The sequence below is a fragment of the Daucus carota genome, chromosome 2, assembly GCF_001625215.2.
Source record: "Daucus carota subsp. sativus chromosome 2, DH1 v3.0, whole genome shotgun sequence".
In the NCBI taxonomy this organism is placed as follows: Eukaryota; Viridiplantae; Streptophyta; class Magnoliopsida; order Apiales; family Apiaceae; genus Daucus; species Daucus carota.
In genome coordinates, this window is record NC_030382.2 from 53029832 (window position 1) to 53052631 (window position 22800).

General features: G+C 34.0%; 3 protein-coding genes across 4 annotated transcripts; all 3 read left to right on the forward strand.

Annotated features, from left to right (window-relative positions):
• The first annotated feature begins 5388 nt into the window (after nucleotides 1-5388).
• On the forward strand, nucleotides 5389-8093 carry LOC108208320 (abrin-b). The gene is given in 3 exon segments (XM_017378836.2): nucleotides 5389-5421; nucleotides 5530-6168; nucleotides 6944-8093. Coding segments are annotated over 2 exon segments (1638 nt in total). The 5' UTR covers nucleotides 5389-5421; nucleotides 5530-5533; the 3' UTR covers nucleotides 7947-8093.
• Nucleotides 8094-15311: 7218 nt separating this feature from the next.
• LOC108206216 (abrin-b-like) lies at nucleotides 15312-17808 on the forward strand. The gene is made up of 3 exons (XM_017376442.2): nucleotides 15312-15427; nucleotides 15604-16242; nucleotides 16651-17808. Exons 2-3 carry the CDS (start codon nucleotides 15608-15610, stop codon nucleotides 17666-17668), a joined length of 1653 nt encoding a protein of 550 aa, XP_017231931.1. The 5' UTR covers nucleotides 15312-15427; nucleotides 15604-15607; the 3' UTR covers nucleotides 17669-17808.
• A 1515-nt stretch (nucleotides 17809-19323) lies between these two features.
• Nucleotides 19324-22714, forward strand: LOC108206575 (G-type lectin S-receptor-like serine/threonine-protein kinase At4g27290). Of its 2 annotated transcripts, XM_064088171.1 has the most exons (8): nucleotides 19726-19863; nucleotides 19938-20753; nucleotides 20847-20975; nucleotides 21082-21239; nucleotides 21320-21530; nucleotides 21685-21922; nucleotides 22006-22156; nucleotides 22251-22714. In XM_064088171.1, exons 2-8 carry the CDS (start codon nucleotides 19940-19942, stop codon nucleotides 22560-22562), a joined length of 2013 nt encoding a protein of 670 aa, XP_063944241.1. In that variant the 5' UTR covers nucleotides 19726-19863; nucleotides 19938-19939; the 3' UTR covers nucleotides 22563-22714. The 2 variants fall into 2 exon arrangements, with proteins under 2 accessions (XP_017232408.1, XP_063944241.1); XM_017376919.2 differs by having other exon boundaries at nucleotides 19324-20753.
• Nucleotides 22715-22800: the final 86 nt, after the last annotated feature.

Sequence of the window (22800 nt, forward strand, 5' to 3'; positions counted from 1 at the left end):
AAGAGTAGATCACGGGCGCCCATCTTTGGGGTATAAATTGCCTTCGTGTCCATTTTAAATTGTGAGAATATTGGGGGTGGTAGGGGCTCGAACCCGAGACCTCGCGCAAACCAGAGCTCTAATACCATGTAGAGAACCATTCCCTCTAAAACCTTAAGGTGTTAGAGGAGGCCCCTTTATGGATCTTATACTTATATTTCAACACTCCCCCTCACTCGAAATCCCATTATTTGGGATTTCCATAATACAAAGGTGTGACACTATCTTTCAGTACAATATCGCTATGAAAACTAGCGATGCAGTCTGGTTCAGTTTTGCCATACTGGCTTCGTAGCTTGGATCCTGCGATCGTATTACCTATAATAGTATGTTTACTTCTGCCCAGAGCAAAGATTTCACAGATAGCTTCGTTATAAACCGAAACGAAATATATTTCAATTACGGAGTCTGGAATAAATCTAATATTATGACGATGTTGTTGACTTCTTGTGGAACGCTCTACAAGTATTAACATGGATCGATCAGAACAAAAAGTCTGGAAATTTATTTCAGTGCAGAAAACAAACATGCATGCCAATATTGCTAAATGCCGTTCTAGGGCTATATCTCTAAAGGAGCCACGACACTTTCTTGGAGTTTGATTAATTGGGTCATAACTGGGTGAGCTTAAGATGACATCTACATCCATTGATGCAGAATGCTTGTTTCTTCTTTCATTCCACAGCACACATATAAACTAGACTTCACTTCACAAATAAATTTATATTTCTGATCCACTTATTCTTCAAAATGTCAGCATTAGTATGCCTTTCATCGTACTCTTTCACCTCTAGTGTTGGTCTGAATTGCATTCTTTACTGACTAAAATTTTTGTTAAATTTTAATGTTTTTTTGGCATGCGTCTGATTTTAATATTTGATTACGTATGCTATTGTTTCTGCAGGAAATCTGAGCAAACCAATACAGTAATACCAAAACTCAAACGGGGGGGACAACGGGGGGCTACGTGGGGCGACCAATTTTTGGATTCTCGGTCAGCAAGGGCATCTCCAATAGCAAATCTTTTTAACATTAGAATATTATTATTTTTATTATTTGATGATTTTTTTAATGTTATTAAAGATAGATTAATTAAGATTAGAATATAATTAAAACAACGATTAATTATAAATTAAAATTTCAACAATTTGTCAATCCCTACAGAAAAATCAAAAATAAATATTGCCCATCTTGAATTTCGAAATACACTTATTGAGCATTTGTGGGAAAAATATACTAATTCTGAGAATGTTATTTTTAATATAATATTTTAATGCTTTTAATTTATTTTTATGTGCCGTTTTAACTTTTTCGAATTATTTTGTAATATTTTATCTTTGTCTAGTCGTTAATTGTATTATTATAATTAATGATGAAATTAGTTAATATTTTTTAAAATATTTAAAATCAAAATTTATGAATATTATAAAGATGAGTGAATTTAGATCTATATTTGGATCACATGGTTGGAATAGGATTTGGATCTCGTCCTAAATCTGAATCATTTGGTAATCTAAATTTAGATTTATGGTTGGAGTTGGCCTAAGCAATAAGTTAAAATGGAAAGATAAAATAAGAAGGTAAAATGGATCACGGACACAATTATTTTTCCATCATCACTGCAATCACGTGTTTTAATTGTGCTGCAGATTTTCTTCAAAAAAAATAATTGTGCTGCAGATCATTCGAGGAGGAGACCCTGTAGCTAGACCGTCATTGTCAGGGACGCGTGGAAAATAACCAAAACTTAAGCAGAGGTATAGTAGCCACGAGTATTCTAGACTTTGAATTATTCTTACATATTTCTATATTCAAAATAAAATAAATATTAAAATATATTATAAAATTCTTAAAATCCTTTGCAGCGATTAATAATATTTATTTGTTATTTTATAAAATATGTTTTAATATTTATTTTATTTTTCATTAAAACAGATTATTATTTTTCGTTAAACCTGCTTTTAATTAAACCTCATGCAGATTTTTCCCAAACTACCCCTCCCTTCCGTTAAACTTAACAGTGGTTTGGATGGAAAGTGTTAGGTGGGTGCAAAGTGTTACAGATTAAAAACTTATGAGTGCAACCTGCAAAGTGCAACCAAATCGCAAAATGACCCAAAGATAGTGGTGCAAAATGTGATTTACTCTTAATCTTATATAAATACATAATATTGTGCAACAGTAAATAATTACATAATATTAATATTAATTTTTTGTTTTCTATTTATCATTTTAGTATTTAACATTCTAATAAAATGGACATGACTTATTTATGTTATGAAACGGTAAAAAATTAAATAATATGAATATTAAAATTTTGTTTTCCATGTTATTATTCTGATTAATTATATATCGTTATAAAATATTATATACGACTTTTAGTCGGCTATCACGAGACATCATTATGAGGTACTGGAGGGTTCAAAAACTTCAAAGAAATCTACAGACAGAAAGAGAAGCTTGGAGAAGGGGTCCAGGAATTAGTAAGCATGTTGTGTTTACTTGTTTTGTTTGTGATTTTCGATGTTGTTTATAGTTACTAGTTAGTAATATTTATAGGGCATGAAGTTTGAGAACTGAGTTTAAGAAAACATACGGGTTTATTAAATTTATTTTTTAAATCGCATTATCAATTAAGGAGACTCCTAATACAATTTTAATTATAATAAAAAATTTATTAAAAAAATGTAATAAATGTGCTCATTTATAATATCTGTTATATATATATATAATTTTGTTTTGAAGATAGATTTTGTTTTAGAATAATATGAGTTTTTTAATTAAAATAAAATTTATAATTGATTAATAAATATATTTGAATTAATATATATATGAATTCAACATCTAACATTAAACTTCTTCTTGTATATTTTGGCCTTCCTCCTCGGAAGCAGGTATCAATCCATATTCGAAATTATTACAATTTTAAATAGTCTGAAATTCGGCCCTAAAAATGATGAGAAAAACACCAAGATACACATACTAACCATCATTTTGAGGCCCACAAATGCACACAACCTGACCGGATGTCTAGTCCGCAAACTCTATTCGAGAGCATCCTTATATGCTGGAATATGCTGATCTTGCAAAAGTCTACGACCTTGTTGGTATGCATTTTTAATTTGTCCAATCTTGCAAAAGTCTACGACCTTGTTGGTATGCATTTTTAATTTGTCCACCCGAACTACCAACCCGATACCCCATGAGATTTGTAATGAAAAAAATTGTGAGTAGGATATCGTATAATCATACATGTGCAACAGTCATCGTCCCAATACAAACCCCATTCACCGGATGTGAATGGTGGCCCTTTAAGATCAGCTGATTACGATACTTATATATATCTCCTATCACCTCAAACTGATGTCCATGTTTAACTGCTTTTCTGGATATAATTCCAGACTCCACAGGATGATTATTTTTTGAAAAAGTATATACCTGGTTAGGATCATCTCCTGCTTGCCGACGAACGTGAAACGCTCGAGGTAGTATTAGCGAGGGATCGGGTTGTGGGTCGAATAAAACAATTTCCCCCATTCTTGTTAAAACAAACACAAATAATATACATTAACAAATCAACTATCGTAACCTAATTTTCATCAATGGAATATAACCAAACCAAACATAAAACATATATAAATCGATCATTATCACAACAAATTCATCTTATTCATATCATAACGAACATAAATTACAACATTACAAAGTAAGAATCCTTCAAAATCATTATATAAAATCAAAATCAGTAACAAGCTAAATTTCACGATTAAATAATCAAAACAACTAATTAGATCGGAGAATTATAGTTACACACCTACTGAAGTCTGCGATCAATAAAGCTTTTCAATTGATAAAATATTAATAAATTTCAGTCAAAATTTGATCAATTTGACCAAGACAGAAGGAGCAATACATTAGCCTATTCGGTTTTCATATTATTGTGGAGGCCATAACAATTAACAGCTGTGCGCAGCGAGGGAGAACTAATATTGTGTGAATTATAGAACCAACAACGTCTCCAGCTATATATAGACTCAATTATTTAGATCGATGGATATATATAGCATAAATAACCTGACAGATAACCTCGGGCTCTTTTGCAACCACGAAAATTGTCCTGGACTAAATCCAAAACGCATGTGCTCTTGAAAATGTGACAGCGTAGGCCGTAGGCAAGGCGAGGAGCCCGAACTTATTTTGGATAACTTTTTTGCTGTATCATCTACGATCTGAGACATGACACGCCTCTGTACTTCGTGTTAATTTTACATGAAGTTACAAGATGCTTATTGATTTTTCGTGATTTGATTCGTTATCATTGATAAAAAGGTTATAAATAATCAAAAATAAAAACTGATTTGCGGAAAAAACATTGTAGATGGGGTAGAGGAAAGAAGTAAACAAAGTATAATTTTGAACATTTTTATAGACTTTTCTTTATTTTGGGCTCGACCTCCAAGAGCTTGGTTGAAATTGAAAAAACTTACGATATATACAGGCCCGTTTGTGTGAATTTAAAATAAGTACTTCTTGCTTAAAATAAATAAGTGGAGTAGAAGTTAGAAGCAGGTTAAGATTTATAAGTGATTAAAGTGTTTGGTAAATAAGTAGAAACCATAAAACAAAAGCATTCCTAGCTTTTTATAAGTATTTTTTGACTTTTTACACAAATGTTACGAAATAAGTGCTTCTAACTTATATACCAAAAAGCTGGCTTTTAAGCTGTTGTCAAACACCCAGATAATGTGTGATAGTGGCTCAGAATAATAAAAATATCCTAAAACATTTTTTTACGGTTATTTACTATTTAATTTTTGATGGTGGTTTTGAATCTTAGAGCATTTGATCAATCGAGAAATGAACAGAGTGCATCTCAGATTGATGTCATGTTTCAATATTAATTTTTCTCGTCCTCGGCGGCTTCAACTATATCATATGTGGATGGAATCAACTTAAATTTATATTTATAAAAAATATTAGACCAGATTAAGTACTTTTAGGTGTAGTTCAATTAATATCATAAATTAAATCCTAGAATATCACTCGTTAATCTACATTATTTTTAATAAACTGTTACTGTCTATTTAATATTTGTAGAATTATTTGAAAAACATTCCCGAAAACCATATTATCAACCCATCAAAAATTCACTTGCAGTGTAATATTATGATAACTACAGTATTACACTTCTACTACTTACTTTCAGTTTCACGAGATAATCTTTTTGAAATCGCACTCAATTAAACAACCGGTAAAAGTTTTAAGCTGTGATTTCCCAAATCTGTAAATTGTCTCAGGTTCCATCCATCTTATAAGAAGTCGATATCTAGTGTATTCTCATTGTGTAAGCACTGCTCTTCTCATACAAACACCTCGTTACTTGTATGATTAACGTCAATACTGATTTTTCTCTTGCTTCCTTATACTATTGTTGACGTAAAACTATAATTCATACATATATAATTGTCATCTGTACGTGCATGTGTGCAGGTAAATGGCGATTTCGATTATCGTATCAAGGCTATTGTTTTCGGCAGTTACGGCGGCATGTCTCGCAAGTAGCATTTGCAGTGCTCGAGATAAGGTGCTGCTCATGCCACCAGAAAAAATAGAAGAAAAGTTCACATTTTACCCGATACTCCCATTCGATACGGCTCAGGCCACACTAAAAAGGTACACGAGATTCATTAACAATGTGCGAGAGGAAATTGTAAGCGGAGACACGGTCCATGGCATACCCAGACTCTACAATCCCGTCAAATTGGAAGAATCTGATCGGTATCTTCAGGTGGCGCTCTTTAATTCTGATGAGCAGCGCATCAGTCTGGCAATAGATAAATCTGATGTTTATATTGTCGGTTACCGAACTGAATATGAGGCTTGCTTCTTTTCGGATACTGATGGCGCAGACACATCGAGCCTGTTTCCAGGCATTACGCGTCACCAGCTTCCATTCAAAAATGGATACTCGGGTATGGAGGAAATAGCAGGGTCCAGGAGGGATATTAGTTTGGGGATGTCTGAATTGGATGAATGCATCAAGCATTTGCACGATCTTACGGATAACTCCTCTTTGGCTCGGTGCATGCTAATTACCATTCAAATGGTTGCAGAGGCTGTCCGCTACAGGTACTGATGGTACTGATCATATTGATCAATAAATTTCAGATGTATAGACACTCACGGTTGTTTTTCTGCCATTACTTTGCTGACGCTCCAATTGGAATTTTTTTTGAATATAAAACCGTGTCGTTTATTAGTTTGAGGTTGCAGATTATTTATTATTTGGACGTGTTGGTTGAATCATTATTTTTGCAAAATAGAAAATTAGAATCCAAATTTTTGCCAAAGAAAAGAAAATTAAGGTATTATTGAAAACGCACAAAAAAAAAAGAATAATCATATACCTAATCTTGGGGAAGAGGAACTCTGTTTCCAAAGAAGTCACAGTTGACATGAACGCATCTAATTTTATAATGAGTGCAATTTTAAATGTTGCAGATATGTAGAGAACCTCCTGGTTGAACACATTGGCGAGACCAACGAGGGTTAGAGCATCTCCAAGAGACTCTTCATTTAGGCTCCTAACTTGAGATTTGAGAAGGGAGAAGCAAAATGTTGCTCCAAGAGACTCTTAAGTGGCTCTTAAATCTTAAGAGGCTCTTGTTTCTCTCTCCTCTCTCCTCAAAGTTAAGAGCCACCACATGGCTCCTAACTTATTTTTTCACAATAAAAAAATCCTTTCCTCCAATCAACCTCCATCTTTCCCTCTCTTTTGTTATAATGGAGCCCAATATATGAATAAAATATGAAATAGAGAAGAGATGTAGAGAGTATTGTTGGAGTTTACACTCTTAACTTTGTCTTAAATTACTAAGAGCCACATTTTTTATATTATATTTAGGAGCCAACAAGGAGGCTCTTGGAGATGCTCTTACCTACCAACTCCCACCATGATCACCTTGGAAGAAAACTGGAAAGAACTGTCCACCAAAATTCAAGAATCAGTTGGCGGTGTAATTTACCCTCCATTGGTGTTATCGGATGCGTCAAACCAGGACGTGACCATAACCTCAATCAGTCCAACTTTAGGCCGAAATATTGCCGTCATTCTTTTCGTATGCGATTCTTGTACCAACATCGCAGAACCTACTGTGCATATTATTGGCCGCAACGGTCTATGCGCTGATGTGCCATTTGGGTTTTACTACGATGGATTACCGGTTATCATGAGGCCATGTAAGTCTACCGATAATGCCAATTAACTATGGACTCTGAAAAAAGACGCCACAATTCGATCCCAAGGAAAGTGCTTGACAGTATCCGGTCTTGGAAATTATGCGACGATTCATGATTGCATCATCAAGTCCGAGTATTACGGTAACAAGTGGGAGATAGAGGACAACGGGAATATCGTAAATAAAGAGTCTAATTTAGCTTTGAATGCAGGCTCAGGGTATAGTTGGAGTTATTTGAATGTTGAACAAAAATCATACTCATCAAGCCAAGGTTGGAGTTTAAGTAACAGCACAAAACCAATAGTGACCCCTATTATAGGCTACAAGAGTATGTGTTTGCAAGCATCACACTATAATGGTGTTCATTTGAGCCGCTGCAGAGACCAAAGTGTTCAACAATGGGCCATTTATCCTGATGGTACAGTGAGGCCAAGTATGTCGACTGCAAACTGCCTCGTATCAAAATACTTTCCGAATGGTAAAATTGCGGTTCAAGATGTGTGCGATGGAGGGAATGGTGAACGATGGTTATTCAATCATGATCGCAGTGTTTCTGATGTGTCCAATAAATATGTTCTGGAAGTAAGAAAAGATCAGAGAATAGCAGTTGTGGAACGCTCTGCAGATACACCTACCACTAGACAGATCTTCGACATAAAGTTTGTGTGAGCTGATCGAATTACAAGTTCTCATTGAGAATCGAAACACCACCTACGGATGCATATGATGAATAAGTGATAGTAAATCTCACGTAATATTGTAAGAGTACTATATTATCGTCTTGTATAAAGCTGTTTATCATTATCGTCGTTTTCGTTCTCGTGCATTGCAGTTATCTAAGGATGACCTAACAGTTCGAATTAAATTAAGAAAACATAACTCTAGAGAACTTAAGTAACTAGGTACCTTCTCTCAGTAAATTATTTATACAACACCAAAGATATAATGAACATAAGTAGCTAGGTACCTTACCTCAGTTGGTTTTGCTTACAATGTATGGTAGATACTCAGAAATACATTTGCAGAAACATTGATCGCTCTGCTACTGTTATGAATGTAGACAAAAGTCTAGGAAAGCTCTCCTTTAATTATTTTATCATAAAAGATATAAATTTTATGTGCTCTGTGATAAGTGAGAATTGAGTTGCTGAATAGGGACCAGATAATATATGCCATTAGGGTTCGGGTCCTCTTTATTTCCTAAGCGCAAATCGATCTAGTACATTTTTACAATTAACGACATATATATCTCCCATAAATCAAAATTAAGCCGATTAGGAAATATATCCGATAACCTCTCTATCCAAGTTTGAGGTGGAAATTATAATTATTATATGAAAGTGAAATAAAATTAATAAAAAATTGAACAAATTATGAAAATACTCTATTAACACTATAAGGAAACATGATAAATGACCAAATTTACCGTATTCATAATCAACACAATGGATTGGTTATTTCGATCATGAAAATCAGTTTTTAATCGAATTCTTGAAATTATTTGTAGGTTTAGTTTAAATACGAACCAAAAAGTCACTTTCCATTTTATGTAAACTTTGTACCAGGGCTAGCTGTCGGCCACAGAAATTCGAAATTTATTGATCTTTAGGGTGTCAGTCAGAAATTATCTAAGAAATACATATAGCAATATTTCTGGTAAGTGGATATGACAACCGACAACTGAGACAACCAGTGCCTTTCATAATTATAAAGCTTTTGTAAAATTTGTTGAGTATACAAAATTGAGTTTTAATGTTATTGACTGTATGAGTTAATTATATATGATTATATATTAAAAGAGTAGTATTACGCAATCTAAATTATTTGATTAATTTTAGTTGGTTGGTTGATTTGCATATATGGGTCCCATTATTATCGGTGTAAGTGAAACCAATCATATTGCTATCTAGATTTAGAAAAAAAATTGATAACAATTTTTGGGTACTAATATTTTCCATGTTAAAACTAGTATTTTATTAATATTTAATTATTATATATAGAATGTCTCACAAAAATAAAATGATAATAAATGATGTGAAATTTTCTTACAAATTTTTGATAACAAATATAGCCAACACCATACAAGGGGAATGTGTTATTAAAATTATGTTTTTTTATATAATTTCTAAAAAAATTATTTATAATATGTATAAATAATTTTTAATTAAAAATGGGGCATGGTTGAGATGCTTTTACAAATTAAAGGTAAATTATAAGAGCATGCAACGCTATATCAAACGGGCTCCAATAACTTTTTATACTCCCTCCGTCCCAACAGATTTTTTATAGTTTTTTTTTGGATGGTCCTATCCAATTCTTTACATTTCAAAACTTACTTAAAATAGTTAATGGGTCCCACCACTTCCCAACTTTTCCTTCCTTTTCACACTACTTTTACTCCCTTTCACACTACTTTTACTCCACTATCTCCTTTTTATACATTAAAAATCAATGGGTCCCACCACTTCATCCACTTTTCTTTCACTTTTCCACTACTTTATATATATTTCTTAACCTCCGTGCTCAAACCAAACGTAAAGAATTGGCTGGGACGGAGGGAGTATTATTTTTAATCATTTTTTTTGCTATGACTTATATTCTAAGAAGAGTCGGAACTCATGACCGGGACAACAAATGATATATCCTCAACCATTGGATTATCTAATCGTGCTCAATTATTAAATTTTATATTTATAATATATATTAATAATATAATAAGGATGCAACATGGTTGGAGTCTTGAAAATGGGTCTTATAAATTAGAGGTGAATTATAAGAGCATGCAACGCTATAGGGCTCCAATAATTTGTGTACGGAATACAAATCATTTGTGAGCTCGCATCTTAAATTATCGTTTGGTTTCATGAAAAACGTAGTGGTAATGTTTACTGTTGAAAGTAGAACATGATTTGAGTATATACCCAAAGATTTAGATAAATATGTTCGTTAAAGCCTTTAAATTTGAGTAAATTGCAGATATTCTTTTAAAATAAAAAAAAATTAATCGCATCAAATTATTCTGAGTAAATGAAATGAATTCAGCATTTTTTCTATATAATTTATAACAAATTATTTTGAGTAAATAAATTATGACCGGAAATGAGAATATTCATGACTAGTTTCGAAAATTAGTGTTATTTCCTTAAATTCTTATTTTAATCAACTAGTGAGCTGTATATTACAGTAGTTTCTATATTTTAATATCATGACAGAAACAATTAAAACTTTGCACAATTAAATAACTTTTAGTTAATTACGTTTATATAATACCATGTACGAAGTGGCCCGTAATTTATTTTACCATGTGATCCTACGTACTGTATATATGACACATCATAGCATCGTTATTGCAGAGGCCATAGCCGTGTGCGCGTAGGACAAATGTCTTTTATTATTTGTGAATTACAGAACCAACACTGTTTGCTCCAAACCCTCAATCATTTGGATAGACATATCACATAGATATCCTAATTCCTAACACCTTTTGCGACCACAAGGGTCCACAACAATTGCCCTGCAGTAAATCCAAAACACATGTGTTTTGTGCTTAGGCCATCTTATAGTGGAACCACTTTTTGGCCTAAATATTGATCCAAATTTAGACCGAATCATCTTTTCATTCCAACAGTTTGACCTAAATTTTGGTTCAAATTCATATATCAATATTGTATTCTTCTAACAATTTTTATATTATTATTCTAATCTTTTAACAATAATATAAGATTTCATATTAATATTAAACTCAATAAATTCATTAAATTAGAAAAACATTACATTTAAACAAAGAAAATAAAAGAAAATTTAACATTTTCTTTAATTAACTAAAGTAAAATTTACAAAGATTTAATACTACTCCGAATTAATATATTGTTTCCACAAATGCTCAATTGATGCATCTCGAAATGCAATATGAGTTTTTTTATTTTTAAATTTTCGATGTCGTCCAAGAAATTGTTGAAATCTAGTATTTTAATTTGTTGTTAATTTGAATTATTTTAAAAGGTATTTAATTTTATTATATTTCATAATTAATATATATATAATTATTTAAGAAAACTATATTAAATATAATTTATAAATATTTAATAATTATATTAACATAAAATCATTTATAACTAAATATACAAAAGATAAAAAGTTATTATTATATTACTAAAAAGATTTAGGCCGGTGAAGAGTGCCGGCCTAAATTTAGGCCAATACTGTTCACCGGCCTAGATTTGGACCAAGATTTAGGCCATTGTTGAGAGGATTTAGACCGAAACCGGTTCAAATTTGAACCTTTAGGCCACTGTGGGTTTGCCCTTAGTAACTCAAATGTGAAAGTGTGGTTGAGTAGTAGTCTGAATTCATGTTGATTTTACTACCTCCGTCCCTTTTTACTTGTCCTTTTGACTTTTTGCACGTAACTTAAGGTGAGTAAAAAACATAATTCTGTTTATTATTTTTAAATTTTTTTTTGTGAATAAAAATATAAACTATAAACTTTAATTCAGAAAAAGAAATTTTAAAAATAATAAGTAGAAATATGTTCTTTAATCACCTTAAGTTACGTGCAAAAAGTCAAAATGACAGATAAAAAGGGACGGAAGTAGTACAATTTTCAAAGATATAGGTTTAGCTGTCATCCACATGAGGTGTACAACTCTAGCTAGAAATTATTCCTTCCGTCCTCCCCATTTCTTATGGGATGGGTTGGACAAAGAGGTTAAGAAATATGTATAAAGTAGTGGAAATGATAAAAAAAGGTGGTTGAAGTAGTGGGGACCCATTGATTTTTAATATATAAAAAGAAGATAGTGGAGTAAAAGTAGTCTGAAAAGAAAAGAAAAGTGGATGAGTGGTGAGACTCATTGACTATTTTTTGTAAGTTTTGAAATGTAAAGAATTGGGTGAGACGTCCCAAAAGAAAAGTGGATAAGTGGTGAGACTCATTGACTATTTTTTGTAAGTTTTGAAATGTAAAGAATTGGGTGAGACGTCCCAAAAGAGAAAGCGTAAAAAATTGGGTGGGAGGAAAGGAGTAGTTGATTTTTTTAAAAGTCTTTCGGCGTTTTCCTAAAAAAAGGGAATTTTCTTATAAACATCCAAGTCCAAAAATACTACGTTTTTTTAAATATTTTGTAAAAATATAATTTTTTTAAAAATATTTACAAAAATACGCAATCTGTTACAATCACTTGCAACTAGATGTAACCATACTTGGAACTTTTGTGGGACCAATTAACTTAAGTAGCATCTAGTTGCGATTGTATTTTTTTCAAATATTTTCTAATAGATTAGTATCTTTGCAAATATTCTCAAAAGAATTTAGCATATTAAATTTAACATCAATCTTATCTCAATTTAAATCCAATATTAAAGAATTTTGTATTAAATTTAATAATTATATTACTCATATATCGTGGTTGACTAATATTTGACTCCAATTAAAGTGTATAATTTTTAACAGAATTTTTGTAATTTTTTTGTGCGACTTGTAATATAAACTTTTACATGAGAGTTATGTTCGTTGTTGATGCGCCAGGATCTCTTATGATTACAATAATATGCTGTCAGAAGTGGCCACAATATACTGCACCTTTTAAACAGCTCTTATATATTCTAAAATTGTTGTCGAGCAAAAATATAGTAATTTATTAAGTTAGTTATAGGCTGCTTATGGGTTGTCCAACCCGTTAAAACCAATCCAGCCCAACCATGAACTGGGCCGATTAAACTGACCCATTCAAAACCGTGGGATAATTGGGTTGATTTTTGGTTGGGTCATTTATAATGAGTTGGGTCAAAATATATATATATATATATATATATATATATATATATATATATATATATATATATATCTTTTAAAAACCTTAAATCAACCCAACCGGTTCCCATACATAATTACTTACTCTAGTAAGTAGCAATGAAAGCACAAATTTATGTTAGTTTAAGATCTATTCACATGAATGCTGCTTCTTGTGTTTCTAATTGTAAGTTCTGGTGGTATTGTGACATAAGGTGTTACGTGCCAATGTTTTTTGCATCTTTAGCATTGTGATAGAATAAGACTCTGGTAGTAACAGGATGCATCTAATTTAATAATGCACGGTAGGCATGCATGTCACTCAAATTAGTCTCTGCTACCTAATACAATAATTTGTTGTTTGCAATATATGATATGACTTTAACATGATATTGTCTTTTCCAACCCGATCAACCCCACTCTAACCAACCCAACCCGTCTTACAATTAGTAGGGTTGAGTTTGTAAATTTTTTTATGATTAATGAGTTAATTTGTAACCCGTATTAAATGGGTTGGATTGCTTAAATGGTCGAAACCGCCTCAACCCAGCCCATGTGCAGCCTTAGTTAGTTATAGTTTGTCATTTTAATATGTATATAAATATAATTTTTAATCTGTTTTTAGAAACAATGTTCAGAAATAAAATGCATAGCTGATTTATATCAACCATACATCTTTAACACACATTTTCAAAGTTAAGCTATCATCTAATTTGGCCGGAGACAGTGGTGCTAAGGCCATCGCAGTTGTGTGCATCAAGGGAGAATATCTATGTGAAATATAGAACCGAAAACGTTGCTCCAAGCTCTCAATTATTTAGATAGAGATAGCGTATTCTGATAGAAACCTACAAGCCTTTCTGCTACCACACAAGAATCGTCCTGGACTAGATCCAAAACACATGTTTTTTTTGTTTAGTGAAAATGTGACAGTGTAAGCAGGAGGAGCCAGAACTTTACTTAAAATTATTTTAATAATTGTTATGCTGTCTCATCTCCAATCGGCCTAGACATGACACACAACCCTAGCTACATAATTACAAATCTTTCCAGCTATATATGTGTACTCATGTCTACATCAAAGTTATCAAATTCTCGACGAGCTAAAATATGGAGTAATCGAAGTTAAGGGATGATTTACAAAAAAAGTTGAAGATGAAATTAAACGATAGAATCGAAGTTAAGGGATGATGTAAAAAAATTTGAAGATAGAAATTAGACGATAGAAGATAGCATAATATCTATCCCAGAATCGCTGCTCTGGCTAGCTCCTGGTAATTTAGCAATTGGCTTCAACTGTGATTTAAAAATAATATTTTTCGCTGAGCTCTGAAATGCATGCGCATCAACTTACAAGCTTTGCAAGTACTCCTTCTGGTCCTTTATATAAGTCAATCTTGATTTTTTGCACATTAATTTAGGAGCTTTGACCACTTACTTAAAATTAATATTTTTAATTTTTTTTTCTGAATAAAAATATAACATAAATATTATTATTCAGAAAAAAAAAACTTTAAAAATATTAATTTTAAATATGTGGTCAAAGCTCCTAAAATAATGTGCAAAAAATCAAGGTGACTTATATAAAAGAGCAGAGGGAGTACTTAGTTAACTCAACCAGCAGAAATCTGGAAACGAAGGCATGGCATGCTAATCAAGGTATAGGAATCGGACCAGGTATTAAGTACGTGTACCTTCAATAAAATGACAGAATAAATTGCATTTGAACATCGAAAAAATCAGTTTTAGCACCGTATTTCAGCAATCATTATTTTTAGAGTAAAATGTAAAATATTGGCTGAATTTTATCTATTTTTTATTTTAATGATCAGAATTTCAAATTTACAATTAAGTGGTTACACTTTGATTTTGCGTTTCAAAAAAATGGCTAAAAGCCACTTTTTAGAAAAAACTAATCCTGTTTCTAAAAAAATTGGCCTATAGCTAACTTTTTAATGAATGAAGACAATATATAATTATTATATTAAAATTTTGAATTTTGGACCATCAAATTAAAAAAAAAAAAAAGACCGGTCTCCGACATATATTTTGTTGTTAATTTTATTTTGTAAGCCTTTAATGTTATAATTGATCGTGAACTTCCTGCATCATGTTAAATTGTTAACTAATCAGTTATTTAAAATTTTAAGCTGTTAAAAGAATATTCGACGGAATCTTATACTCAGTTGAGGGATATCTTACTTATATCATTGCCCAGGCTTGATATCATTTAGGAATAGATGGTGTAAAACGAGGACAGTAAAAGTTTTGAGCAGTAACTTCCCCTGCAAAAAATCTATAAATAGCCTCAGGTTCCCTGCATATTCACAACAACTCAGATCTCCTGTATTCTCACTGTGTAAGCACTGCTCTTCTCATGCAAACACATATATACTTGAGACTTGTATTATTAAGTTGATGAATTCTTTCGATGCATAACGTCAATATTGATTAGCTTGCTTCCTTATACTAGCTTCACGTAAAATCTTAATGAATACATATGTAATTGTCATCTCTGTGCGTGCATGTGTGCAGGTAAATGGCGATTTCGAATATCGGATCAAGGCTATTGTTTTTGGCAGTTGCGGCGGCATGTCTCGCAAGTAGCATTTGCAATGCTCGAGACAAGGTGCTGCTCATGCCATCAGAAAAAATTGAAGAAAAGTTCACATTCTACCCGTTGCTCCCATTCGATACGGCTCAGGCCACCCAAAAAAGGTACTCGAGATTCATCAACAATGTGCGAGAGGAACTCGTAAGCGGAGACACGGTCCATGGCATACCCAGACTCTACAATCCAGTCAAATTGGAAGAATCTGATCGTTATCTTTATGTGGCACTCTTTAATTCCGATGAGAAGCGCATCACTCTGGCAATAGATAAATCTGATGTTTATGTCATCGGTTACCGAACTGAATACGAGGCTTGCTTCTTTTCGGATACTGATGTCGAAGACACATCGAACGTGTTTCCAGGCATTACGCGTCACCCGCTTCCATTCGAAACTGGATACTGGCCTATGGAGCAAATAGCAGGGTCCAGGAGGAATATAAGTTTGGGGATGTCTGAATTGGATAAATGCATCAAGCATTTGCACGATCTTACGGATGAGTCCTCTTTGGCTCGGTGCATGATAATTACCCTTCAGATGGTTGCAGAGGCCATCCGCTACAGGTACCGATATGACTACTATTTTTTACTGATATTTAAAATATTATTTTTCTAACTAAAACGACACACACTCATGGTCTTTTACTTGCTTCCTGTCAGTAAAGCTAATTATTTTGCGAGAAAAAAAAAAAGGAATTAATCCAAAATAGATGAGATACTAACGAATCAGATAATTAAGAAGAGTTCAATCTCGAAGGAACTCCAGTCGCCCTTTAATTGCCATTCTAACCTCCAACTGTTGCACAACAGACATGAACTTTTCTGGGAAGGTTAAACCTGAGACTTGGACCAATATAAACTGACCTGATGATACATGTAAACACCAAATTATTCCATTTGAAACATGAACGGCAAATGGTGATATTAATAACTGTGACACGATAATCATAAGTTCAATTTCAAATGTCGCAGATATGTGGAGAACCTTGTGGCCGAACAGATTAGCGAGACCTACCTCCCAACAGACGCCATGATCACCTTCGAAGAAAATTGGAAAGATCTCTCAGCTAGTATCCAAGAATCCGTTGGTGGTGTGATTTCCCCTCCACTGGTGTTATCCAATGCCTCGAACCAGGAAGTGACCATAACCTCAATCACTCCAACTTTAGGCCGAAACATTGCTCTTGTTCTTTACGTATGCGATTCTTGTACTAACGTCCGAGAGCCTACTGTCCGTCTCATTGGGCGCAACGGCCTCTGTGCTGATGTGCAGGACGGATTCTACGACGACGGAAACCCAGTCATCCTGTGGCCGTGTAAATCCACCAATTACGCCAATCAACTCTGGACTCTGATGGAAGACGGCACAATCCAGTCCCAAGGAAAGTGCTTGACTGCATACCGTCTCGAAATTCAACAATACGTGATGATCCATAACTGCAGCACCGCGCCAGAGTATTCAAGTAATCTGTGGACAATAGAGGACAATGGTAACATCATCAACAAAGATTCTAAGTTAGCTTTAAGTGCCTTCACAGGGTACAGCTGGAGTTTATTGACTCTCGAACAAAAATCATATTCGTCAAGCCAGGGCTGGAGCTTAACGAACACCACAGAGCCCGTAGTGACCGCTATTTATAGCTACAAAAGTACTTGTATGGTAGCATCTGGCAACAACACTGTCCAAGTGAGCAGCTGCACTGATCAAAGTGTTCAGCAATGGGCATTGTACTCCGATGGTACTGTCCGACCAAGTATGTCGACTACAAATTGCATCAAATCGAAATCTTCTTCGGACGGTAAAGTCCTGGTTCATGATGTGTGCGATGGAGGTGATACTGAACGTTGGTTATTTAATCATGATCGCAGTGTTTCAGATGTGAACAATAAATACGTTTGGGAAGTGAATAAAGATAACAAGATATCGGTTGTCAAGCGATCCACGGATACACCCACAACGAAACAGATCTTCGATATAAAGTTTGTGTGAGCTTTAAGTCCTACAAGTTCTCAAGACCAGTCCACCTGTGGATATCTGTAATAAATATTGCGAGTGATAGTAATCACATGTAAGAAATAAATATGGTCTTGAATGGTTGAGCTTTTTCATTATTGCTCTCGTTTAGTTTATATTCCTGTGTTGCTTCTTTCCCGCGGCTTTTGCATTGCAGTTGCTTAGGGATGAATGATGATCCGAAAGTTCGAATTTAAATGTTAATCATAAAAACACTCTTATACAGTTTCTAATTCTCAAATCCACAAGAAAATGAGAAGAAGAAAATCTTAAGAGTTTACCAAGGTGAACTAAAAAAATTCTTCTCCAACGAAACCTATCAAAATCAGTAAGATTTTAGTGTGATATCTATATGTGTTGCTTTTCAACGGGTGATCGGTAGAAATTGTTATCAACATGTACAAGATTTGCGATTCCAGTTACCCATTTCCACCGAATGTAAATTCGTAGAATATACCTTCCTACAAAATATTGCATTCACAGAAAATACATACCATTTCCTCCCCATTTTTTGTGTTCGCACTTTGCTTAAGAAATGGTCAGTTTAAGGTACATGTATGATCCTGCACACTATATTTAGAGACTGATTAATTTTTTAAAAACACTTTCTTATTATTACTTATAAATAAAAACTTACTTATGAATAAAATATAATTTCATTAATCGGTTTGGATAAATTTATTTGTGATTCATAATTTATTTGATATAAAAATAAATTATACAATAATATAATATTAATTTAAACTGAATATATACATCTTTAAGAATTCGAATTTCAATAATCAAAATAAATATAATACATAAGTGAGAAGCTTTGTTTTTTGAGCAAATATAAGTGAGAGGTTAATTTATAAATTTATACGCAAACGGATTCTTAAGTCAGAAACGAGGAAAATAAGCTCGGCTAAGTAGGCTCTCGTTATCCAGTCACTTACTACGACGATGTTTTCATCTTTTGTTTGGCATGTTATGCGACGACTTGACTGTTGAGCAATAACGGAAATGAATTATGCATCTGCATGTTGGCTATTCTAATATATTCAATAAGATACAATATCACTCGGCCAAATGAATTAAGAAAGAAAGAAAAAAATAAAGTGGTCCATATCTACTTGAAATATACAATTTGCAGACTTTCAACTTGGGGCCGCATAACGACAACGGCTATACTTAAAAACCTTAGCATACAATGATACTCCGCTATAATTATATTTCGCACCTAGTTTGGATTTTAAATATTAGTTTTGTCTCTGCACACAGAAGTTTCGTAACATTTTGATATGCTTTTGAACATGAAAATATATAAATTTGCGCTGTACGCCTGTACATAGTCTAATCAAGGAGCCATAAAAGTCTTCATATTTTTAAGGAGTTGTTAAAGAGCCTCACCTGTTGTATTAACAGAAAGGCAGCATCTATAGGTCAGAATGGTTGTGATTTTTGGTCCAAGTTTACAATGATTAATCTAGATTTGATTTACAATCATGTGTCATTTGACAAAATATAAAGTTTTCTAAGTCAGACAAATTGAGCAAAAGACAATAAGGGGGACCCTTTCCCCACTGGTCTTCCAGTATGAATTTTCAGAGAAGATGGAAATAACTATATTATATTGTTATAGAGATGGCCAGTCCTAGCTGTGCTTGATGCCATGTTCACACAAATTTATGTACAAGAACATATTTATCTTCTTCCTATATAAGTTTGAAGTCTAAGGTGCGCATGACATGAAATATTTTACTTGCGAGATCAAGTAGAACTATTGGCATGAGTATTTTCTTGTGCTCCTTTTTTATTTTTTTCTTGATTTCGATAAGCAGCTCTTTTGCAGCTGACACCTTGAATGTGAAGCAGACCCTCAGAGATGATGGCAATAGCACCATTGTATCTTCTGGTGGCGTGTTCGAGCTGGGATTCTTTAGCCCCGGAAGCTCCAAAAATAGATATTTAGGCATATGGTACAAGAAAGTATCAAACAGGACTGTTGTTTGGGTAGCTAACAGAGAGAGGCCAATTCTTGACACATCTGGGGTGTTAAGAATTCTTGTGAATGGGAATTTAGAACTTGTGAATGCAAGGAACAGCACAATTTGGTTTTCCAATTCGACGAAAGCTGCAGTGAGTAATCCTGTAATGGCACAACTGATGGATTCATCAAACCTTGTGGTCAGGTACTTAAATGATACTGACCCTGCAAACTATCTTTGGCAAAGTGTTGATCATCCTACTGATCATATTTTATCAGGCATGAAACTTGGATGGGATTTAGGTAAAGGGCTGGATCGATATCTTACGTCTTGGAAAAGTGTGAATGATCCTTCACCAGGCAATTTCACTTTCAGAATGCATCTTGAAGGATATCCCCAGATGAAAGTCGCGGATCGCTCCACCATAAACTTCAGGTTTGGACCATGGGATGGTATTCAGTTCAGTGGGGTGCAATTTAAGGCACCTGACCTGAATTTTGATCTAAAACTTATTGTGGTAAATAAAGAAATTTACGCCAAGTTTGATGTCAACAATAATTCCAGGCCTGTGAGGTTTGTGTTGAATCCTGATGGAATTATACGACTTCTGACATGGTATGACCAAGCTCAGAATTGGACATTCAGTCAATACATCAGTGTGCTTTTTGATGAATGTGACCCTTATGGACGTTGTGGAACATATGGCAGTTGTGACCTTACTCGTGCTCAATCAGGACTAGGCGCTTGTGAATGTTTAGAAGGATTTGTGCCTAAATTTCCCGAGAAATGGAAAGTTTCAGATTGGTCTGGTGGATGTGTTCGTGCAGCTCAGTTGACTTGTAATGATGGAGATAGATTTGAGAAGATTCTGAGCCTTAAATTACCCAATACACAGGCTGCATGGTTCAATCGAAGCATGAGCCTTTCTGATTGCGAGACTGAGTGCAGGAAAAATTGTTCTTGTACAGCTTATTCAAATGTGGATATCAGACAAGGTGGCAGTGGATGTATGTTATGGTTTGGTGATCTCATTGATATGAGAAATTACCCAGACAATGGTCTTCCACTTTATGTGAGAGCTTCTTCTCAATCAGGTAAGACCATTTATTTCTCGAATTTTAACTGAAAAGGATTGTTAATTTGTTAGAACTTTTATCATCATTTCTGTTCTTGTTTTGAATACACAGGGGTGAATGAAAACTCAAGTAAAAAGGGGGGAGTGAAGATCATTGCCATCGTCGTTCCTGCAGTCGTGGGAGTACTAGTCCTGGCTGGCCTAATATATGTACTCAGAAATAGAAAGATGAGGAGTAAAGGTAATATATCTACAAATTAATTGATCTTATACATTAGTATAAAATTTCAAAGAACTTGGATCTTTGGTTGTTGAATGTTGGCTATATATCTCAACTAAATTTGCAGGATTATTAACATTCAAACAAGATATTGATGGCGGGAATAAAGATTCGGGCAAAGATCTTGACTTGCCATTGATTGAAATTGAAACAATAGCTAAAGCAACCAATAACTTCTCTCTAAACAATAAGCTCGGAGAGGGAGGTTTCGGTCCTGTCTACAAGGTATGCAGATTTCAACACACACCCGTATTGCATAACTAGCCATGATACAGCTCTTAAATTGGCATGGTTCTTATTTTTAGGGAACTAGGGATGATGGACGAGAAATAGCTGTTAAGAGGCTCTCAAAGACTTCGAAACAAGGACTAGATGAGTTTAAGAATGAAGTAAAATGCATTGCCAAACTACAGCACAGAAATCTTGTGCGGCTTCTGGGATGTTGCATTGAGGATGGAGAGATGTTATTGATCTACGAATACATGCCTAACAAAAGTTTAGATGTCTTCATTTTCGGTATGATTATTCTCAGAGTATTAAGTAGGAGTTCTTAGCATTTCAACAAGCTTCATTCTTCTGTTTTGTTCCGATAGCTTTTTTTAACTACCTAGTGAATTATCCAGTTGATACAATCTCAAACGTGTACTAACAAAGACTGTATGCTGGACAGACAGAGAGCTAAGCTTGTTGCTGGATTGGCCAAAGCGCTACAATATTATAAACGGCATTGCCAAAGGCTTGCTGTATCTTCATCAAGACTCGAGACTGAGAATCATTCATAGAGATCTCAAAGCCGGCAACATTCTACTTGATCATGAGATGAGTCCCAGAATTTCTGATTTTGGCTTGGCCAGAAGTTTCGCAGGCAATGAAAGTGCAGTAAATACGGTTCGAGTGGTTGGAACATAGTAAGAAACATCTTTCATACTTTACATTGGCTACTAATGAAATGTCACGAGAGCTGGTAAATATGTAAAATTAACTTGTGCAGCGGTTACATGGCACCAGAGTATGCGATTGAAGGATTATTTTCAGTTAAATCTGATTCGTACAGTTTCGGTGTGTTGGTATTGGAGATAGTAAGCGGGAAAAAAATAAGACAATTCTATAATTCAACGGACAACCTTAACCTTCTCGGTCATGTAAGCTCAAAGAACCTAACATTGCCAACATATATAATTCCAATTCATATCACGTTTTTCCATCTCTAATGAAACAATTATAACAAAATTATAGGCATGGAAGCTTTTTAACGATGGGGAATTCTTGGACTTAACCGACGAGGCAATGTCTGGGTCCTGCAATTCAGCAGAAGTTCTGCGAGCTATACACATCGGATTATTGTGTGTGCAGCCGTATCCACAAGACAGACCGAATATGACATATGTCGTTTCGATGTTGGACAGCGAAACAGAGCTTCCCCAGCCAAAGCAGCCAGGTTTTTTCACCGAAAGCAGAGTGCAACAAGGTTCAGAGTCTCCATCTCATGACAGTGGATCAAGTTTATCGAATAATGCAATGAGTATTACAGTGTTGGGTCCTAGATAGTAAGCTCTCATGTTAATGATTTGTATAGCACATATCATGCTCTACAGTTACCTTTTAAATTTGTTGCTTATGTTATGGTGAGCTGAGTTTGATGCTGGTGTTTCCAATTTGCAATTTACTAATAATTTTTGACCTGCTTAATATTCTTCTCATTTGTTACACTACAGATGAAATGCACTGACATACACACACAATTATCAAGTATGACAGCTGAAACCACCAACTATGCGCATATCAT